Below are 19,880 nucleotides of genomic sequence, written 5' to 3' on the forward strand. Positions count from 1 at the left end.
AATGCTGACTAATGAAAATTTGAGCTAAGAAAATTTGCTATTTATACTTGTTCTGAAATCTCCTGTTAAAATAGCAAACAAGATTTTGGAAATGCAAGTACTTAAAAGGTTGCCTCCGTACAGTATTTTGTAGTACAGGGTAACCACCATTTTGAAACACTGTAGTGTAGTGGTTAATTTTGGGATTTTTTTTTTCCCCTAATACTATTAAATACTTCATTTGCAACAGCCCTGATTTCTTTATAATGATTTAATGATTCAGTTCAAAGCAATAATTCTCATTATCATTGTTAAATGTAGGGCATTGAGTCAGGAAATTGCATTATTTCATTTAGCGTAGCTGTTTATGGTTTAAATCCTTGGGACTAACATGAAGTTTTCTAGTTTGTATGGTTGAGATATTGCTTTCGACTGAAAAAAAGTTGTGACAGTTATTCTTCATGTTTTCTAATTTACTGGTTTTTTTATCCTCAGTGGCTGCTAATATCCTGGAACTTTTGTTTCATTAAAAAAAAAAAATCTCCAGGTGGCACAGTAATCTTTGATAGACTTTTATTTGAAATAAGTTCGTCCTGGTGCTGGTACAGCACCACAGTGATGCACTTTGTGGGGTCTGAGCGAGTCACCTCTGTGTGACAGTGTGACGCTGAAGAGATTCCTTGGGGGTGCTTTCTCTGCCTATTTGCGTTTTCACATTCAGGGTGGATTTCTGAAGTTCTGTAGATATTTCAGGTGGCAGAAAAGTGCAGAAAGGTGTACATGTTATCTCCAGCTAGCACTGAGACCTGAGAAACCCCTTGCCACTCATCATGGCTGTTTTCTTGGTGCTTTGAAGGACCTTGCCGAGAAATGTTCCGTCTCCAGATAACAAAAGCAGCCTATCTATTCCAGTAACATGTTCCTGATAGGGAACAAACATAGTTTGTTAAATTCTCTTTCATAAACTCCAGATTCTGTCTCCCCATGGGAGAAGGAGAAAGGGCCACTTTTTCACCAGGTCTTTGAATTTTCAGTTGTCTTTTCTATGATTTATACAATTCTATTACTGTCTAAGAAATCTTGATACTACAGTTTTTGTGTTGGTTTACTTATTGATACCAGGTTATGTTTTGAGATTCTGCTATTTCATCTCATGACTTCTTTTGAGGGATAACTTTAAGGGAAGTTGTACACCCACCTGTGCCAGTTGCAAGCTGTTTGCTTTAATTCCTTGTGCATTTTTAAGTGTAAACTATCAGTTTCAAGTGCTGCTTCCCTCATAAACTGTTAAGAGCAATTGCATTGCTAAATAACTTTCACATTTTTATCTCAAAAATGTCAGTTTCAATGAGTTTGCCAAGTGCATTGTGATCTTTTACAATAAGGACTCAAAAAGCCACATTCATTCCTGATATAAGACAAGGACCATCAACTAAAATTGCATCAGCTTCTACCAGGAGGATTTGACCCCATTTTGGCATAACCTATAGTAATCAGCCTTGGTTTTGTAGGAAAGGCTGTTAGCAAATTTTGAGGTTGCTGTTAGTAAGTCATTCGTTCAATGATAAGTTCAATTGTCATTGGAATTTTAAAGCATAAGGAACAGCAGCGGTGCTACAGACATAATTATTTGTCATCTTTTACTGCTTTCTTCTTTTGCAAGAGATTGACATATCCGCTTGCTCTGTCGAGACAATGTTTTTAGCTGTTCCGGCTTTGAAACTCATAGACATGATAGTTACTTTTATTTAAAAAAATATTGTTAAAAAGTTTTCGTTCTCTAGACTTTTGGAGCTTCGTCTTAGAGATCTCTTTGTACCTTCATCAAACACTGTATTGTCACGGAAACATCTCTGAATGACGATGCATTTGGTGGAGCAGCCCTATAGCCCGTTTTCGCTTGAGCAGGCAGATTCCCCTTTCAGGGAGTACTCACAAAGGACACAGTCTGGCAAAAGGCAGCAGGTGCTGAGGTTCTCGGAGTACTCAATGAAGAGAGAAAGATACTTCAGATTCAGTTAACAGGAGTGGTCTTATTTATGTGCTCCTACTCACCTTGCAGAAACAAAAAATATTAATTTCAGTGCCAAGATATTATAGAAGGACTACATTTACTTCATGCCCTGCTGAGAGAAGCTAGCAAGAGCTATTATCAAAGACTCCTTTTCTCCTCTGTTATTTAATAGTAGCAGCTTCTCTTTTATTCTGTGCTCTTGGAGAGCAGAATAGGAAGTTATAATCTCCTTGGAATACAGCAGACACCTGTTTGATAAGTGGTAATTGCATTATTCCTGGAGGATTATCACAGTGGTGCTTGTTTCTTTGTCATGAAACTTCACTGTAAAAGCAGAGCAGAGCTTTGCTGGGAGATGTATGAAAATCCATTGCAACAGATTGAAGGTGTTTGGGGCTCTGGAAACAGAGTTTCACTTTAAGCAAGTGTATGGTAAGTGGTAAGCAGAAGAAAGCTGTGTAAAATTACAGCATCACTTTTGTTGTTTTATGTGTGAGAATGGTTGTTATTGCTAGAACTTCCCTCGGGGTTTGTTCTGTTTCTGTGCAGAGCATGATAATAATAGTCTCAAACGCTTCCTTTAAAAAAGTGCTATTTAAATAGTGTTAGATTAATCTATAGATTACTTTTTAAATGCTTAGAATGGAGCTACTCTGGTCCTCTGTTGGGAATTTTTTGTTGAAGTCCAATAAACTGTCGATAAAATGTGGAACCAATGTCATATCGGTTGATGAATCTACTTTAGACAGATTACTTCCTCTGCCGAACAGGACAAGAGCCCTATTTTCAACAGCAATCACTGGACTGAATTCCTTTTCTATATGTAGTTACTCCCCAGTGGTTAAACCACAGACCTGAGATAGATTTGTAGCTCTGAAAACTTTACTTATGACATTTCATAAAACACTTAAGCAACACAAGCCTTCTCATTTCTAAGAGGAGGCCTGAGATTTAGTGCTGAACTTTCGTAAAAGTCAAAGAAAAGCAGCTGCGTGGCCTCAGCTGGATTTCAGCAGAAACTGGCCACCTTATTTTTGTTATGTGGCTAAGAAAATCCAGTCTAAAATGTTGGGAATGTGTCATGTTTGTCTTGTCCTTAGATGTCTCCAAATAGAACAACCCTTTATAAATGCTTAATTTTTTAGTTATTTATGTTCTTTATCTTCTGCATGTCACACTAGAAATTATCGTGCATCAACCAAGCACATTCAGTGTAGCTATACTGAATGAATGAAATTAATGCATTTTAGCTGCAACCGCCCCAAACCCAACAACTTAGCACTGAAGAATACTAAAACATTGTTTAACATTAATACCATTTATTATTTCTAGTTTTGAACCTTTTTCCTTTAATTGAGGATGTTATGTCCTCAGTGTTTTTAATTCGACTGATGGAAGGAGTTAGAGGCCTTTTCATACATCCCAGGTGAGGGAAGCAGAAGATAAGAAACAATCATCCTTTTCAGAATCTCATTTTTAGCAGTCAGTAACACCATGTTTTCAAAAGGCTAACATTGCAAAAATCCAATTCCTTGAAAAGTGATATCCAGGAAGAAGAGGCAGCATAAAAAGCCTATCAGTGTTTGAACCATTTGTTGGAAGCAGTGTTGCTAGAACAGCTGCTTGAACTCTGCCAAGGAATTATATAGTCCTGGAAGCATATCCAGGCACTCTTGTGTTTGCCATCCAAAGCATCGTACAATGCTGTGAAGTAAATGGCATCCCACCACGGACCAGAAATGTGCCAAGTATTTGGCTGATACTCTTTGTGAATGCAAAACAGTTCCTGAGATGTATTTGTGAACATCTGTGGGCAAGATGAGATCTGGAGGAACCAAACTGATTGTTGGTTTATACTGTTGTTAATTATTTCACTTGCACTTGTTTAAAAATCTGTTTAATGGTTTTGTATCTCTCCTGAATAGCAAAAAATAGGCAATTTGTGATGAGACTTAGGACAAACAATATTATTATACCCTCTTCTATGGCAATTACTCAGTTACTTAAATAAAGTATCAGAAACCTAACAGACACTGTGTTTCAACACGGGACCCAGCAAATTAAACAGGACAGTGTTAGTGCCTTGATTGCTTTTCAGCCCTTACACTGTGAAGAATTTTGAGGAAAGGAAATAGAGGAAGACAGGTTAACTCTGTTCAGTGTTTTTGCAATTGTTATGAGTCTGAATCCATGTTAAGTGCAGCTGAATGTTTCACAGTTACCCTTAGTATTAAAAGTAAGAGTAAGCAGTATCGCCAAATTCCATAACCAGACTGCAGAGCATGTGGCGGTCCACAGAAACCGGAGTGGATGCTGGTGTTTTCCCATGTTTTCAGGTACCAGAGGGATTCTTATCTTTTTTCTTATGGACCTTTTGTTTACCATAGTGATCCTCCTCTCATTTGGCAACATGAAATGGATGAATGCTTTGACTCCTGGTTATTTGTTGACACCCAAAGGCAGTTTCAAGCTTGGGAATGGCTGGGAATCCCAGTTTATCTATGAATAACACTCTATTAGTCGTAATAGATCTTGTTTTGGTGAGAGGTTATTTATTTTTGGTTCCTGAGATATTCAGGAACGTGGAGTGTGTTGTGACCTGTTCCCAGGCATCTATGTTTTATAGATCAATTCACACAGGTGTAGTTATTAATAAACCTGCTTAACCAATTTACATGCCTAAGTTTTAACCACTAAGTAATTAGTGAAAGCATTGCCGAGAAACTGGAAATTTGGGAAATGTGTCATTATTTGCATATCAGTATAAAGCAATTACTAAATTAAAGAGTGCACGTTGTGACAAACATGAAGCTCCTTTACTGTTGCTTTGTCAGTGCACATTAACATCAACTTGATGTGAAAGCCTGGCTTTCTCTGCATGAGCTAAAAATCCTAAGGCAGAAGTACACAATGAATCACCCAGAGTTTGGAGGGTAGCACGCTGAATTGCCTTGGGGTTCAGAGCGAGGAAAGAAAAAACTGATGTAAAAGACCATTGAGAAAACGTATCAGTGGAAAGTAATTAACTCAAGATCCACAATTAGCCTCATGGTCTATACTGAACTGTGTTCCAGGTCTTTCAGCGTGTATTTAATTCTGTTACCCCGTGTTTCAAACAGCTGCAAATGGCTTGGCAGATTTTTCATCCTTTTTAATATTTACAGTTTTTGTCTAAGGAGAAGAATGAGCTCTGTAAGTGATCATGGGTATTTATTTCAGTCTCTCAAGTATATCTCTTTCTTAGTAGAAAACGTTGTACAAGTAAGTATTTTCCTTTTTTTTTCCTGTAAATATATTTGTGATTTGAAGCAACATTAAGTACTACAGTATCTGTCCTTCTGCTTTAATTCCTAACTTGCCTAACTAGGCTTACTCAAATGAGAAGTAATCGAAACTAGGGATAATTTTCTCTTTCCTTCAGCTGGCAAACGAGAGTGAGAGATTCGGAGTATTACAGCTGGTGATTAACAGCAACCGTAGTGAAAATTGGCGCGTGTTCAACCAGCGTGCGTACCAGAGCTGGGCGTTCCCAGAGGACCAGGCACTACTTTTTCTCAAGCTTGTACAGAAACACTCCGTAGTGTTTTCTGAGGCTTGTGTTACTGTGGTTGTCGCTGTGGCTCCAGCATCCCTCATCTGGCGTCTGAAGGACACACGTGGCCTGCTCGCTGTGCCGTGGGCTCTTCTCCAGCCTCCCTCCTCCCACCCCGGTGCTGTTTATCCACAGGTCGATTCCAGAGCATCTTCCCCGTGCTGCTGCCTTCAGCACGTTGTGGAAAGATCTCCCAGGCTGTGCCTTTACACTGCACCAGAAGAAATAAGATACGTATGTTAAATATGCAGCCTTTTGGAAGAAACTTCAGAAGAATTTTGGAGAATTAAGCAAAACAATCTCCTAATCCTAATCTAAATAATTTTTTTTTAATTTATTAATACTTAAGACACTTTTTTCAGTTGGGGTCTTTTTTTAGCTTTTGGGTTCTGTGGTTTTTAACTCTGTAGCATTCCTTGGTGATTTTAATCTTCATTCTAGTTCAGAGATCTACCATGGGAACATCACTGAAATCCTTGGAATGAATTTCCTACAACCTGTGTTGACAGGTTTAAATTACGTACTCTGACACTGTTCTTGTGGCTGGATTAGAAACTTTTTTTCGCGTTAAACCTGCGATAAGTAATTGTCACAGCGCGCTGGCACAATGCTAATTGGAAGCGACGTGTCCAAACCGGCCTCAGTAACATGAAGAACCCCAACAGGTGTGAGGGGTGGATCTTCCCAAAAAAAACTGCTGAACTTCTCACAGGGGGAAAAGAGGAGAAAAAGTGAAATGAACCTTGAATAAAGCTGTCAGCAGTAATTATCTCAACAACACTTTGTGAGGAGCTAAAATAAGCATTGCTGATTTATAACCTGAACACACTCCACCCTAGAGGTTTTTTTTTTATCCAGTTAGTGTTTAAAATGAAACGTTGAATACCTGTCAAGATTTTTTGTGTGTGTGTAGAAGATGCGTAATGAAAATGAAGTTATTTTCCAGAGGAAGTTAATTTCAAGGGCTGTCAAATTTTTTAAACTCTTCACTTCTTTTTAATATTTGTACAATAGGTTTGTTTGTTTTATTAAACGAGAGCATACTTGACTGTTTTTTCCCAGCTAATGTTAGTTGATGTCCAAAGACAAAGCAGCTGATGTAGAATTACATCCAATTTTTATTGTTGTTCAAGGATGGATAAGGGTTTACATGGCAGCAGAGGAGCTTTGGTTGGTTGATTTATTATTTTTTTTTAATTGTGTACTAAACTTGAATAGCAATGTCTTGTTGACCAGTATAGACCGAAGAGAGCCCTTCAGTTCTATGTAGTAAGTCTCTCTGGGTCTTGTAATTAATTTCATAGTACAAAAAAGCCCTCGTTTCAGTAAATTTTAAAAAAATGCAGTTGATAGACTTTTAAAAATTGTAATGTACCTTCATTTTACAGTGGGATACTTGCTCATTGTCGGTGTGATAACTTGCTGTGTGTACACAATGTATTTCAGTAGGGGTAGAAGTGATTTTACAGTCTGTTACTAATGAAAGAATACTTGTTAGCTTTGAGAAAAGAGCAAAGCAAAAGATAAACATTAATCCACAGAAAACCTTTAATCTCTTGAAGTTTTAAACATTACTTTCAAACATGAACATGTGTGAACTTTTAAATCATATGTCACTTTGACTTAGTGAGATTATACACTGAAAACAAGATAGATTATTCTATAATTATACAGCGGTAAGTGATGGGTTTGGCAGTGTTGAGCATCTATTTGTTCCCAAGGAATTTAGTGAAGGTTTGCGCACAAACAGGCTGCCCACACATTGTTAGTAATGCTTGGTTAAACACTGAGAACTAGGGCCATGGCAAGAAAAACCTAATATGAAAGATCTCTCATGTCGTAGCATCACTTTTCTTGAAATGATAAGACTCTGAGTATCCTCAGAAATATCATGAGTTGCCTGGGAGTCCACCACCTCCTTCCTATGTGGAATGGTTTCTCTGTGTTTGGGCCTCCAACCAGGAAGGAGTGTGGAGCCATCTGATATTCTCTGGAGAATCGCAAAAAAATTGCTAAAGGCTTCCCACACTTTTATTTCCCCTGCTTCAATATTCATGTGCAAGGTCTGTGCTGGATGCATTTAGAAACTTCTGTTTTCTTCAACTGTTTGTATAGTGGAAAGCTTCCCACTCTTACATTTCAGGTGTGGAAGCAAAACTTCTGCCATCATTCATGTGCTCTACCTCTCCTCTCTCCCTTTTACACTTTGTTTTTTCCCACATATCACATTAACTGCTGTCTCCCTTTCACCACACAAATATTCCTTGCTTTATATTTTGCTCACTTCTTTAGTCTCAAAAAGGGTAGGTTACAAAAGAAAAATGGGAAACGGCAATGCTAGTGAGCTGGGAGCAGCAGCCTCAGCTGTGGAGCAGCCTGACCAGTCTAGGTCCAGTGGTAAGCAACGAGCAGAATAATTTATTTTCTAGGCATTTCAAATAGGTTGTTTTATAATTTTTTTTCCTATGTCTTTCTGGGGAGTGATGTTAGGTATAACTGGTCCGCAGTCCCCTAGATATCACCCTGAGATTCTGACTTAAAGACCTGAGGTGTGAGGCATAGGTCTGTGCCTTCATCCAGCCCTGCTGAAAAGCATTTCTCTCTGATTTCTCATTCTGCACAGTTAACATGGCAGTCTTTTTGAACAGGGATCTTAATGTGTCTGGTGAGGAGAAATAGATAACATCTTGATAGACTAAGAGAAATGAACTTGTTTGAATTCTTCAGAGATCTGCCCATTAAGAAGAAGGGATTAGCAATGATGAGTATGCCTTGCAGACATCTGAACTGAAGTCTGTCTAGACCAAGAAGCAAGAGAATTTCTCGCTTTTCACAATGTTACCTACCTTGGCTGAAAGGCCAGAGAATGGGCTGAACCTGGAGATAGGGAAAGGCTCCTTTGCATGCTATTCAGCCAAGATGTAGGAAATGAATTGTTTTATCTTATTACCTTACTACTCCTGGTGCACTTGGGCTATGAAAGTGTTTGATCCCAAATATGCCTTGTATCCAAATTCAGACAGTAGTACCATATGCATATAGAGCATAGTAGAAAAAATAGTTGTTCTTTCTCAAACTTCATATAGTTGCCTTCAAAACAGAACAGATTTTTCCCTGACTTCAAGAAAATTAATACATACAGACATCTGTCGTGTCGTTGATATTTATCATACTCAAGGAGTTAGTTTATGCTATAACAAAAAGTCAGATAACAGAATAGTAAGTGTAGTATGGAAACTGAAATGCCTGATAAAGCTCCTTCCTCACCTCTCCATCCTTACCCCTGGTCTCACCTGATGAAGGGAAAAAGGCATCATGGTAATTACTCCAACAAGAAAAAGGACCAAATTATATGGAAATTAGAATTTTGCCGGGGGAGGCACCTGCCAGTCATTGAGTATTTTGCTATGGACACCTCTGTCTTAGGTTATTTTGGATCATGGAACAGGGTGTGTTATGAAATGTACTCGGTCATGTTTGTTTCTTTATGCATTAGCCATGTATCAGTGACTAAACCAGTAAATGAAAAAGCTGAGCAACTTGCGTTTTGAGCACAGCGAAAGGGCTGTCACATGGAGCGTTAGACCAGGATTAGGTTTCAGTCTGTAGGCAACAGTGCATTCATTTCTGATTAACAATATCTTGTGTGATAGATGTGTATTGTAAATCTCCACAAGTGTGCTACAGCCTGATGTGCAATCTCTAGAAAGAGCTCTTGTTCAGATGATGACCTCCAGATTTATAAATATTGTTTTGGGATATAATTTCCATGTTTGTGAATATATTTGTTTCTAACATGTCACCACAGCAGGCTAATATTGACAAGCTCGTTGTGGCCAAAGTACTAAACACGTGTCTGTTAGATTTCATCTTTGTGAAGATTTCTTTCTGTGGCTTCTTCCATCCGGCTGGACTATTGAGTGCAGCTGGGGAGTGGGAAATATAATTTTGCCTAACTGTTCTTCAGGATGCTACAACTGCAGGGCAGGTTATTAAGATTTCTTTTTGCCTAACATACTACAAGCTGACCTTGAGTAGGACTGGGAATTAGTCTGCTTTTTATGGGAGATTTATGAAGGAGAGTCAAGTATCGGAAAACATGCTTTCTTTTGTACACCAGAATTCTGTTTGCTTACCTTATCTCTGAGTATTAAAGGCAGAAAACATGGATTATTTTCCTTTACCTCAGGAGGAAATCACTCTGAGAATTCCCCCATGTAGTTTTCTATTGCAGCAGATTATATTCAGCCAAACATAATTCTGCAGTAGAAGTACAGCTAGTTGAATCATTCAAATGTTTCATAGCAGTCAATACAGAATTTGCATTTGTTTTTATGATCTTTTTACTTTATATTAAAAATATATGCAGGTACATCCACTGCAAGGTTTTTGTTGTGGTTTATGTTGCCATTGTCAGATAATGCGGGTTGCTTCACTTGCTGTGCGTGAGCAAGTGAGATCTCACATCATCGACAGACTCCTCTCTTTTGCATATCAGATGTTCTGGGATTTCTGCTAAACCTTAGGTTTATAGTTTGACCTTTGAATTTTTGCAAGCAAATAATCAAGAATCTGTAGTTTAGTTCCAAAAACTCTTAGAAAATAAAATATTTTACTGTGGAAAAATATTACTTCAGTGAGTTGGGAAAGATTCTTCATCTGAGTAGCTCAAGCAATAAAGTTTCTCTGTTACTATGAATGAAATTGTTTCTCATTTTAAGTGGTCTTTTAAACAGACAAAAGCTGTTTTTTAAAACTGACAACTACCAGTTGATACAGTGGAAGGGCTGCATTAGATAACTTGCCCTGGTTATCAGGAACAGTGGTAAGTGCCTGTATGTTTAGATAGATGCAGTAATGTGCATTAAAGCAAACCAAACAAGCCAAACTCCCCCACGCCCCAAAACCTCAAAACACTCGCTACTCTTGTAGCAATCAGATACTTAACAAAAAGCACAAAATAAATCAGTACTCTTACTTTCTTTAAACACTCTCACTGATGCTTGCTTGTTTACAGTGTTAAAATAGCTACATCCTTTTTGAGAAAAGGAATCCCTTGGTGACAAGCGAACAGCACAACCTCTCAAGTCATGCCAAAGCAGGTCCATTACATATCTACAGATATATATATATCTGGTAGACAATAGCTAGGCTTTTTATACAGTGATAGTTAAGGATGAGGAAGAAGGTCCAGATCTTTACACGTTATTGCTTTAAGCTGTCCCCTTTGGATGTCCAGCTATATTCTGTAAGGTATTAGCAAGCTCCTAGTGCTTGCCTTCATACTTCCCTCTTTGGATACGATTGCCATGAGAAGGTTTTTTGTAGTGCTTTTTTTCTCCATCAGCATGTGGTTGCACATGAGGAAGACCTATTCGTCATATCCAATTACTGCTTCCCTGATGCAGTACACCGAGCTTATAAATTTATATCAGCATTTCTCAGCAGAGAGAGTTCTGCAGCTGCGGTTCTCCACTGGTATTGTTCCTTCGTGTTCATACTACTGTTTATCTTTCTCAGATCTTCAGTGTCTTGATTAAATATCCTTGGACTGGTACAAGAGTCTGAGTGTGCTCCTTCCTTTGTAATTTCCGAAGTCTGCAGGAGTGGGAATTAAGTTGCGCCAACAAACTCTTTCTAGAAAATTGCAAGCTCATGAGATTACGGACTCATAGTTTTTCCTGTTATTCTGAGCATGTGATGGCAGCACTCTGGAGTTACATGCTCTCAGTGGTTTCTTTCCCTCTTGCAGACGTATTTGTATTATGAAATATTTGGAAAAAATAGTCTTTTTAGATTGTTGTAAATATTTTGTCTAGAAGCTTCTACATAAAAATGATACTTTCCAACAGGAAGAATAATCCATTGTTTAAAGCACCTGGCCTCACTCCGGATTTGGCAAATATTTCTAGGTTCTTGATAAAGAATCCTGCACATTTGGATTAGAAAAGATGTTGCTTGATTTTGTCTCCCAAGTATTAATGCTGGCAATTGAAATACAAATCATCTTACACTGAACATATACAAATAAATTTTGGGTCTTTGTGCTGGAAAGCACAACTGAGCATTAGGCTAATTCCTTTTCTCTCTAGATTGTAAAGTTTGGTAGGAATCTTTCTTTTAGTAGTTAAAATATTATTTCAAGTATCCTTTGTGCACTTTCAGTCCAGGTCGTACCATTACCTGTTTGCATGCCTGGAGCAATCTGTTTGTTTTAATATCTGTGCTGTCTCCTAAAAGGATTCTCCTACTGCCACTCTCCCTGGAATGTTTTGAGGCTTCAATTTTTTTCATTGTTCTCCTTAAGAAGCTGTAGGAAGCCCAGTGGAAGACTTTCTACACTTCCAACAAGTATGACTAGTCCATACACAGTGATGGACAAGAGATCTGGCTTTTCAGTAATTGCCTTGAATGGCTTTTTGCGAGTTGTTTTGCCTATTTCTGATTCTGTTTCACTTTCCACCTCATGTACCTTTCAGCTGTGAAACCTTCTGAGTAGGGACTTGGCATGTGTGTGCATTTACTGCCTAGAAACAATGGAATAACCCTAGTTATTTTTGCTTTAATGTGTTATTTGATGATCCATCTAGCTCATTGTTGGTGCCATGAGTCCTGCATATGCATTTTTCAGTGTCTCTTCTTGTGCACGTGAAAGCCATCCAATTCAAGCCAAGGCTTTGAGCAACCTGGGGTAGTGGAAGGTGTCCCTGCCTGTGGCAGAGGGGTTGGAACTAGATGATCTTTAAGGTCCCTTCCAACCCAAACCATTCTGTGATTCTGTAGTACTCACCTAATAGTGATTTTCATGCAGAAGAAGAAAATACTCTGAAAAGCTAGTGACTGTTGAGTTTTTGCACAATCAGAAGGGTTCATGAGCTGTGAATATGGGTCATCAGGTACTCAGGTTACAAACCAGCATTTTCAGTTTTGGAGTTGGTAAAAAGATGATGTCCATTCCCGTGGGAAGATAGCTGTGACACCACCACTCGTGTGTCTGATTTGCTGCAGCCCTGTTTGGGAGTAGGCAAATGCAGTATTTAGAAAGAAAACACTCCCTAAGAGCAGTCTGACATCTAAACAGTTCTTGCCACTGAGATATTTCAGCGGGTGCTCCCATCAGTAAACTGGCCTGCGTTCCAAATAGTTGAGGTTTGCTGTCTGTGGCACCGAAAGCAGGCACCATGAGCTGCCTGGAAAGTAAGCTTTTGCTTAGTGTTGATGTCTTTGTAATTAAAGATTGAACTTTCTGGTGGAAGAGTCTCTCTTGAGAGAGGACTCTATAACTTAATTCTAGAGAAAAGTTCATGCTGCTAGATTATATTGAAATGAAAGGCAGAGCTTCTATTTGTCCCAGCCTTTCCTTTGCGAAAAATGTCTCAAAAAAAAAAAAAAAGCTAAAGAGGAGGGCGATTTCTCACACAAATGTGCACAAAAACCCAACATTCCAGCAAGCATCTGGGGAGTGGGATGAGATGTGCTCTAATGCTGAACCCCTTCTGCTGTTAGCTCATTTTTGAGAGACACTTTGACACTATAATATAGGGTTGCAAATTGGAATTGCAACACCCTGCTATTGGGCCAACGCAGCACCGTAACTGCTTGCTTGATCTTAACGCTCTTTCTTTAATGTGTATGTAAAAGATATCGGGAGCCTTTCCAGGCATCTGTCAGGGTATTTGATGCTGTTAGATAGGGAACTTCAGGCTGTGTGTGGTTAGTGTGTGTGTGTATTTTACCGGGATTTTATATAGTGTGGTGACTACAGGGCAAAGTTTCAGGTTTTATAACAGTTGAGTTTTGTTTATTATTAAAAGCTTATAAAAATACTAATTGAACTGGTGGATTATTACAGAGAATACAGTTCTTGTGCCCTTGTCACACGAGTTTCTTAGGTAATTGGTCTTGACCTGTATGTCGTCTTTAATATTTCATTTGCTCCAGAGTAGTATTACTCACTTCCTTTAAGACGATAGCTGGGCTTTTTGTGCAGCTAAACTTCTGTTTAACCTCGCTATGAGAATGTGACAGTAGGCTAGTTCAGACAGGTTAACATTCATTTGGTAACCAGCCTGCTTAATCAGCCTGCTGCAACCTGCAGCAAATTAAATCTTTGTGAGTTCTAGCAGACAAGTGATAAAGTCATTCTGAATTATGTATAAAAGTAAATGGGGTATTCTCAGTGCTCATGGCAGTAAATGAAATTTAAGGCTTATGATTTATTCTTGGTTTTTGTTAAGAGTTATTTAAATTCATTTTACTTTAATGTTTTTACAGTCTAATTAGGAGGATGCTGTATTTCTGAAACACGTCATGTCTCTCATTGTGTGCCCTGCAAAAATAGTGATCATTTTGATAGGATCTAGATAATCTTTTTCTGCCCTGTGTTTCTTCTGAAGAAACCATTAGAAAAAATATTTTAAATATACAGCCAGACCTGTCTTCCTCCATGTCACTGAGAATTGTACAGCATCAAATATTTTGTCATTGCCAAAATGAATTGTCTGTCTTTATTTAAGAGCTGTTTACATTGTCAATTTAGCCCACGTGTTATCAAGGTAGGGCTTAGGTGCTTCTGAAGATTCTGCTTGTGGTCATCAACCCCACTTGCCCAGGACTGAAGCCCTTTCAGAAGAGGGCAGTTGGCCGGGTGTACACTTACGCTGTGTAAAGAAATGTGTGAAGGGTGGTTGAAATGCAAGGATTCATTTTTTTTAAATGCAGTGTAGGACCAGATCTTCAAATATTATTGTTGTGTGTTTGCAGGCATCTAATAATTTTGTCTTTCGAATGACGCTAGCTTTTTTCCATTTGCTGGCTTGCTAGTTTTAAAAAGTTGAGCTTTAGGCATACAGCAACGGGCAAAAGTGCTGTTTCTCTGGGCACTGGTTAGTAAACATCTATCCCAACTCTGCTGACTGCTACTCCACCACTGTTGGGTTTGCCTGTGTCCTTGCTCATATGAGAGACATGGCATGCGCTTTGACATTAGTAGTGACCAAGATGGAGATGAAACGTATTTTTTAAGTAGTCATTGTGATCGTGCCTTTACAATGTCTGCTGATAAACAGTTCTTTCAATATAATACTTTTTTTCAAGATGACTTAACTGTATTTAATAAGTTGTATCGGTACCTATCGTCTTCACTTTAACATTTGCTTATCGATTAGGAAGGAAAAATTCACACTTACTTCATCAAAGCGTACCACTGTGAAAGTGACCACATACAAATAACGGTTCAAACTTCAGTACTGATTTAGGAGAGTGTAACAATTCAAGACAGTTTTGAGTTTGCAGTTCCGTTTAGTTTGTTTTGATACTCTGTGCATACACACCTGTAAAACTCTGTTGATGTTTCTTAGAATGTTTTTGTGCAAGGAATCATTTTAGTTTTTCAGGCTTCTTTGCGTTTGGATAATTAATTTGGTCTTCTGCAGTGCAGTCTTCAGTTTGAATCCCAGAGCAACCCTAAGAAAAAAAAAATGCAAAATCTAACCTTCAGTTGAGGCTATGGCTTTAATAAAGAATCGTTGCTTTATTTGTAGATGACTCTAGCTGCAGCGGGACTGACTTTTCCTTGCCATCGACTTACAGTTGGAAGAAGATCTTCACCGGTACAAACGAGGGAACAGTCAGAGGAGGTAAGAACATCATTATTTTACCAGGATACTCTAAGAAGCAGCAGGGAAAGCTGGTTTTGCAATGGTCACCGTCCCTTCTGTTGTCAGTAGAATACCTCAGTAGAATTGCATCTTGAAAGAATCAATTCACAATTCCTGTAACACGTAATTGTGACACAGTAAGGAACTGGGTAAATGAGTTGTGAAAGAAAAAGATGAAAAACAAAGTAAGCTAGCCACAGCAAGCACTGAAAAACTAAATAGGAGGTTGAAACATACATTTTTCGTATTAGCAGAAAGAGATTTATGCAGACTGTACAAACTCCTGTTTGGTTGTTTCAAACTATTAATAGTTGGGGTTAAAATTTCCGATGCCCTTGTCCTTCCTCAAAATGAATTTAATATAAACAGTTTCCCATTTTCCGAACACTTTTCTTACCCTTTTGTTTAGAGAACTGTAGCACATCAGCTTTATCTTGCTGCGCAAAAAGGATGTGTTTCAATCTGCTCAGCTCATCTGAGTTGGCAGGACACAGCTGTGAGGTGCGGTCAGGATGCAAGCCTGGATACATGCTATTGGAGAGTTGTTAAAAGTCAGAGGATGGTCAGACCATCCTGTCCTAGCTATACCTGAACCACTTATTGGTATGCCAAATAAATCAGGCTGCATCATTCGACATGCAGTAGTCTGATGTGCCAAGTTAGGACTGCAGGTGCTAAATTGGTAGATCAGAGATAGATACCTGTATCCTAGATAGGTACCGTACCAAGGACTGTCCCACACCATGCAAGTATTGCTAAAGTAGATTGTATCTGGATGTCTAAAATTATTGGTAGATTGTGTGGCTTTTCTCACTTTCTTATGCAGTTAAACCAGCTGTACCATTAGGTGGAAAATAACATCAACTTTGGATAAAATTTTTTCAACTGTGTGTATACAGAGGCAGTTCCTTAGTTATTTAAGAATGCATTTTGTCACATAATATTGCTCTGTCAACCAGACTTCTGTTCAAAAATAAGTCTTCTTTATAAAAAAGTCTGATGCTGTATAAAATAGTAAATAAAATGCAGTATATCAAGTGTTTTTATAGAAATGTGTTTTTCACTATGTATGTATTTCATATTTCACTGAAGATGATGTCTGTAATAGAGGCTTATGGTGGATTTTGGTTTTTGTTTTTATATAGCAATGCACTGATGTTCATATGGTTAGTGACAGTGATGGAGATGACTTTGAAGATGCTACAGAGTTTGGAGTTGATGATGGAGAAATGTTTGGAGTAGCATCATCTGCCTTGAGGAAATCGCCAATGAGTAAGTCTTGACAGTTAATTTAGAATTAACTGATGATTGTACAGCAGTAGCGAAGGTAGATAGGTATGATGGGCCTGCATAATAAGAAACAGGAAGGTATTCTAACATAATGTTTGAATTATTTGAGTGCTCTGTCTGATGGATGTATCAGATGAAAATACTGCAAACGTCATTGGAAACTATGAAAGTGTCTCACCATCAAGGAAGGTTTTTAACCATTATGTTTTACCTCGTAGTTGAAGAATGATAATTAAACTCGGAGAAATTATGATCTCTAACCAAATGTTCCTGTAGATAACTAGATTTTCATCTCCCTGTTTTTAAAAAATCTACAGATTTTAGCTTCAGCACCTTGTGGTGATTATTTTTAATTACTTACATTAAACAAGTTTCTCAGTGATTTTTTGTCCTTGAATTATGAAAATATACAATTCTGTGTACTCTTTATTTACTTTAGGCTTGCATTAGTGTTATTACCTTAGGAGTCTTTTGACAGGAAATACTTGTAATAATATGGAAAATATTTTAATATCATGTATAAGAAGTTTAAAAAAAAAAAGTAACTGGCAAAGTTTTTTGACAGGAAATACTTGTAGTAATATGGAAAATTTTTTAATATCATGTATAAGAAGTTTTTTAAAAAAAGTAACTGGCAATATAGTGGGTCAAGCTTTTCAAGCCTGTCCTTTCATTTTGATTTGTTAAAGTCCAGAGTGTTAACTGTGAACAATTTATATATCACATTACGCTGGACCTGAGGTTTTTACTGTTTGGAAAGCCTGAATATATTAATGAGAGCGTCTGGAATTTTCATGTCTTTCCAAAGGTTCATAGTTGATAGTCTTTCATGAAATTTATATGGTCTCTTGGTAACCACTTCAATAAGCTGTCAACATAAAAATCTAGGAAGCAAGTGAGTTCGCATATTGAAATGTTTCCGTAAGGTCACATTTAATTTATATTTTTCATCTTTTTAAGTGCCAGAAAATGCTGCAAATGAAGGAGAGGCCTTATTACAATTTACAGCAGAATTTTCTTCAAGGTAAGCTTGGCCTATTAACTGTGCAATTCTTGTTCCAAACTAAGTAAATTTAGTAAATAATGAAAATAAAGATAAACCATATGTGCATATTTTCTTGTAGGATCATAGCATATTTAGACATCCTAATCTGATTTATTTTAAGCTTAACTTTTTAGAACTGTTTCTGAAATAAAACTATTTCTCAGTCCAAGTTAGAGTGACAGATTCTTGCCTTATTTAATTTGCCACTAATTAATATCATTACTTAATTATGTAAGGGTCCGGGAGGATGATAAAGACTGATTGTGTATAGTAATTTTACTAGGATATACAGGAACAGAAAAGCTGAAACTGATTAATATTGAAAAATATACAGAGTTGCAATATGAGTTTTGACAATAACAAAGTGATTGGATAAACCTCTACTTTTAAAAAATAGAGCAATTATGCTTCTTATTTTTTTTTACTTTATACCACCAAATCATACATTGTTAGACAGTTGCCGTGTTTCATCAAACAGGTAGAAGCTGCAAATTAATACACTGCAAAATAATGTAAAGTTTATATGCTTTCTGTTCTCACTCCTCTGTGATGAAATGTTCATTTATATATATATGAGATGCATTAATGTGTAATACAAGAATAGCCTTCAATTAACCTTTAAGAATGTAATAAAGAGAGGAACTAAGTTATGATTGAAAAATTATATAGAACTTAAGATGTCTATATATGTAAATATAAAGTTTTTATGCTGAAATTTGTAAGGTGGTAGTTACTTTGAGCTTTTGAATGTTGGGTGACAGATGGCTTCTCAATATTTCACTTCTGTCCTTCAGGGGTGTAGTACTTCATCTTTCAAAGGTTTAGGCAATGCATTCTATTTACAGAACGTATGAAGAGGTAGAATATTGAAATTACTTATTTTTGAAGTTTTTTATTAATTGGAAATTTTATCTCAAATAGATACGGTGACTGCCATCCTGTTTATTTTATTGGATCATTAGAGGCTGCTTTTCAAGAAGCCTTCTATGGGAAAGCTAGAGATGTAAGTGTGTATCAAAACTACTTTAATATGGGGGGAAAAGGAAATCACTGTGAACGTTTCATCTTTATTTTTAAAAAAGTAAATTACATATTGGAGTTATCTCAGTTTTATTGTTTGTGAAGAGTTATGCTTATTTGGTTGACTGACTGAAATACCTACCTTAGCTGTTGTTGAAATTACAGTGAATAACTCATGCTTTCTAATAATTCAGGCTGTGTTTTTATTGGAGTCCTTCAGTCGTTAGAACTAGTCTTTTTTTTTTTTTGCCCCCCTCTCTTTTCTTCCTGAAGTATTGGTGTCCTAGCACCAGATAACACTGCTGTGAGTCTTGCGGGTGACAAGTTCAACGTTGCATGTTGGTAACTCCTTTGAAGGACAGCTAATGAAATTGTAAATTTAAATTGAAAGGTCTCCGCAATACAGTGCGCTTTCTTTCCTTTGTACAGCCTTTATCTGCCAAGTAAATTCCAGTACTAAGGTTTGGTTATTTAGTTTTTCTGTACACCCAACCAGACATCTCAAGTTTCTATTATTCCATGCGCAGTTTTAAAATCAGTATTTTAATAAAATTAGAATGGGGATCGTTTATTTAAGTTTTGGTGACTTGATTCACTAAGGAGAAACCCAAACCCCTGCATAATTAAGCAGAGATAAAGCTGAAACACAAACAAGAAAATCACGCTGCTTAAATCTACTTTCTGTTGTCCTGATAGATTTTAATTTTAAAATGAAGAATGTTTTGGCTTCCTGTAGCTATTCATATTGGAAGGAACAGCTATGTTATGGTAGGGGCTGTTGTGGTAAGCGTGCAGTGTTATGAATCTACACTGTAATAACTTAACACATGTGCACCCTCTAAGTTTAGTGAATATTTTTGTGTCTTTGTGTAGATTTCAGAGCATAAATAGATACATAATAATTCAGTGGCCAAGTATTAATTTGTAATGACTCGTTAAAGTGCACCTTGGTGCATGTTTTAAAGAAATCATATTCAACAAGAAAAGTGTTTGAGTTAGGAAGTCCACTTCGTGTCATTTCATCAGAAATGGTTGACAGTGTACTAGTATGATACTGGATGAGAGCCCATTAGGAGCATTCATAAATATTTTTTATACCTATAAATCTGGTATTACTGCAGTCCAGTTACTGAGTTTTTTAATACTCAGAGTACTTCTTATACTACTTACACAGCACATCTGAAATTCATGTCACCTTACATTTCTAGTATACTTGATGTATTCAGACCCAATCCACATCAGGATAAAGTTACATATTTAGGAAAGCGTTACTTTTGTGTC

General features: G+C 37.3%; 1 protein-coding gene across 1 annotated transcript in view; it reads left to right on the forward strand.

The window, feature by feature from the left end:
* The window catches only part of FAF1 (Fas (TNFRSF6) associated factor 1), a 166,285-nt gene that overhangs the window by 94,834 nt on the left and 51,571 nt on the right, over positions 1-19,880 (forward strand). The window contains exons 9-12 of the mRNA XM_010080340.1: positions 15,128-15,223; positions 16,390-16,516; positions 17,495-17,558; positions 18,501-18,582. Of these exons, the coding sequence (XP_010078642.1) occupies positions 15,128-15,223; positions 16,390-16,516; positions 17,495-17,558; positions 18,501-18,582 (369 nt within the window). The remainder of the gene's footprint in view (positions 1-15,127; positions 15,224-16,389; positions 16,517-17,494; positions 17,559-18,500; positions 18,583-19,880) is intronic.

Source organism: Pterocles gutturalis, unplaced genomic scaffold, assembly GCF_000699245.1.
Source record: "Pterocles gutturalis isolate BGI_N339 unplaced genomic scaffold, ASM69924v1 scaffold9764, whole genome shotgun sequence".
Taxonomy (NCBI): Eukaryota; Metazoa; Chordata; class Aves; order Pterocliformes; family Pteroclidae; genus Pterocles; species Pterocles gutturalis.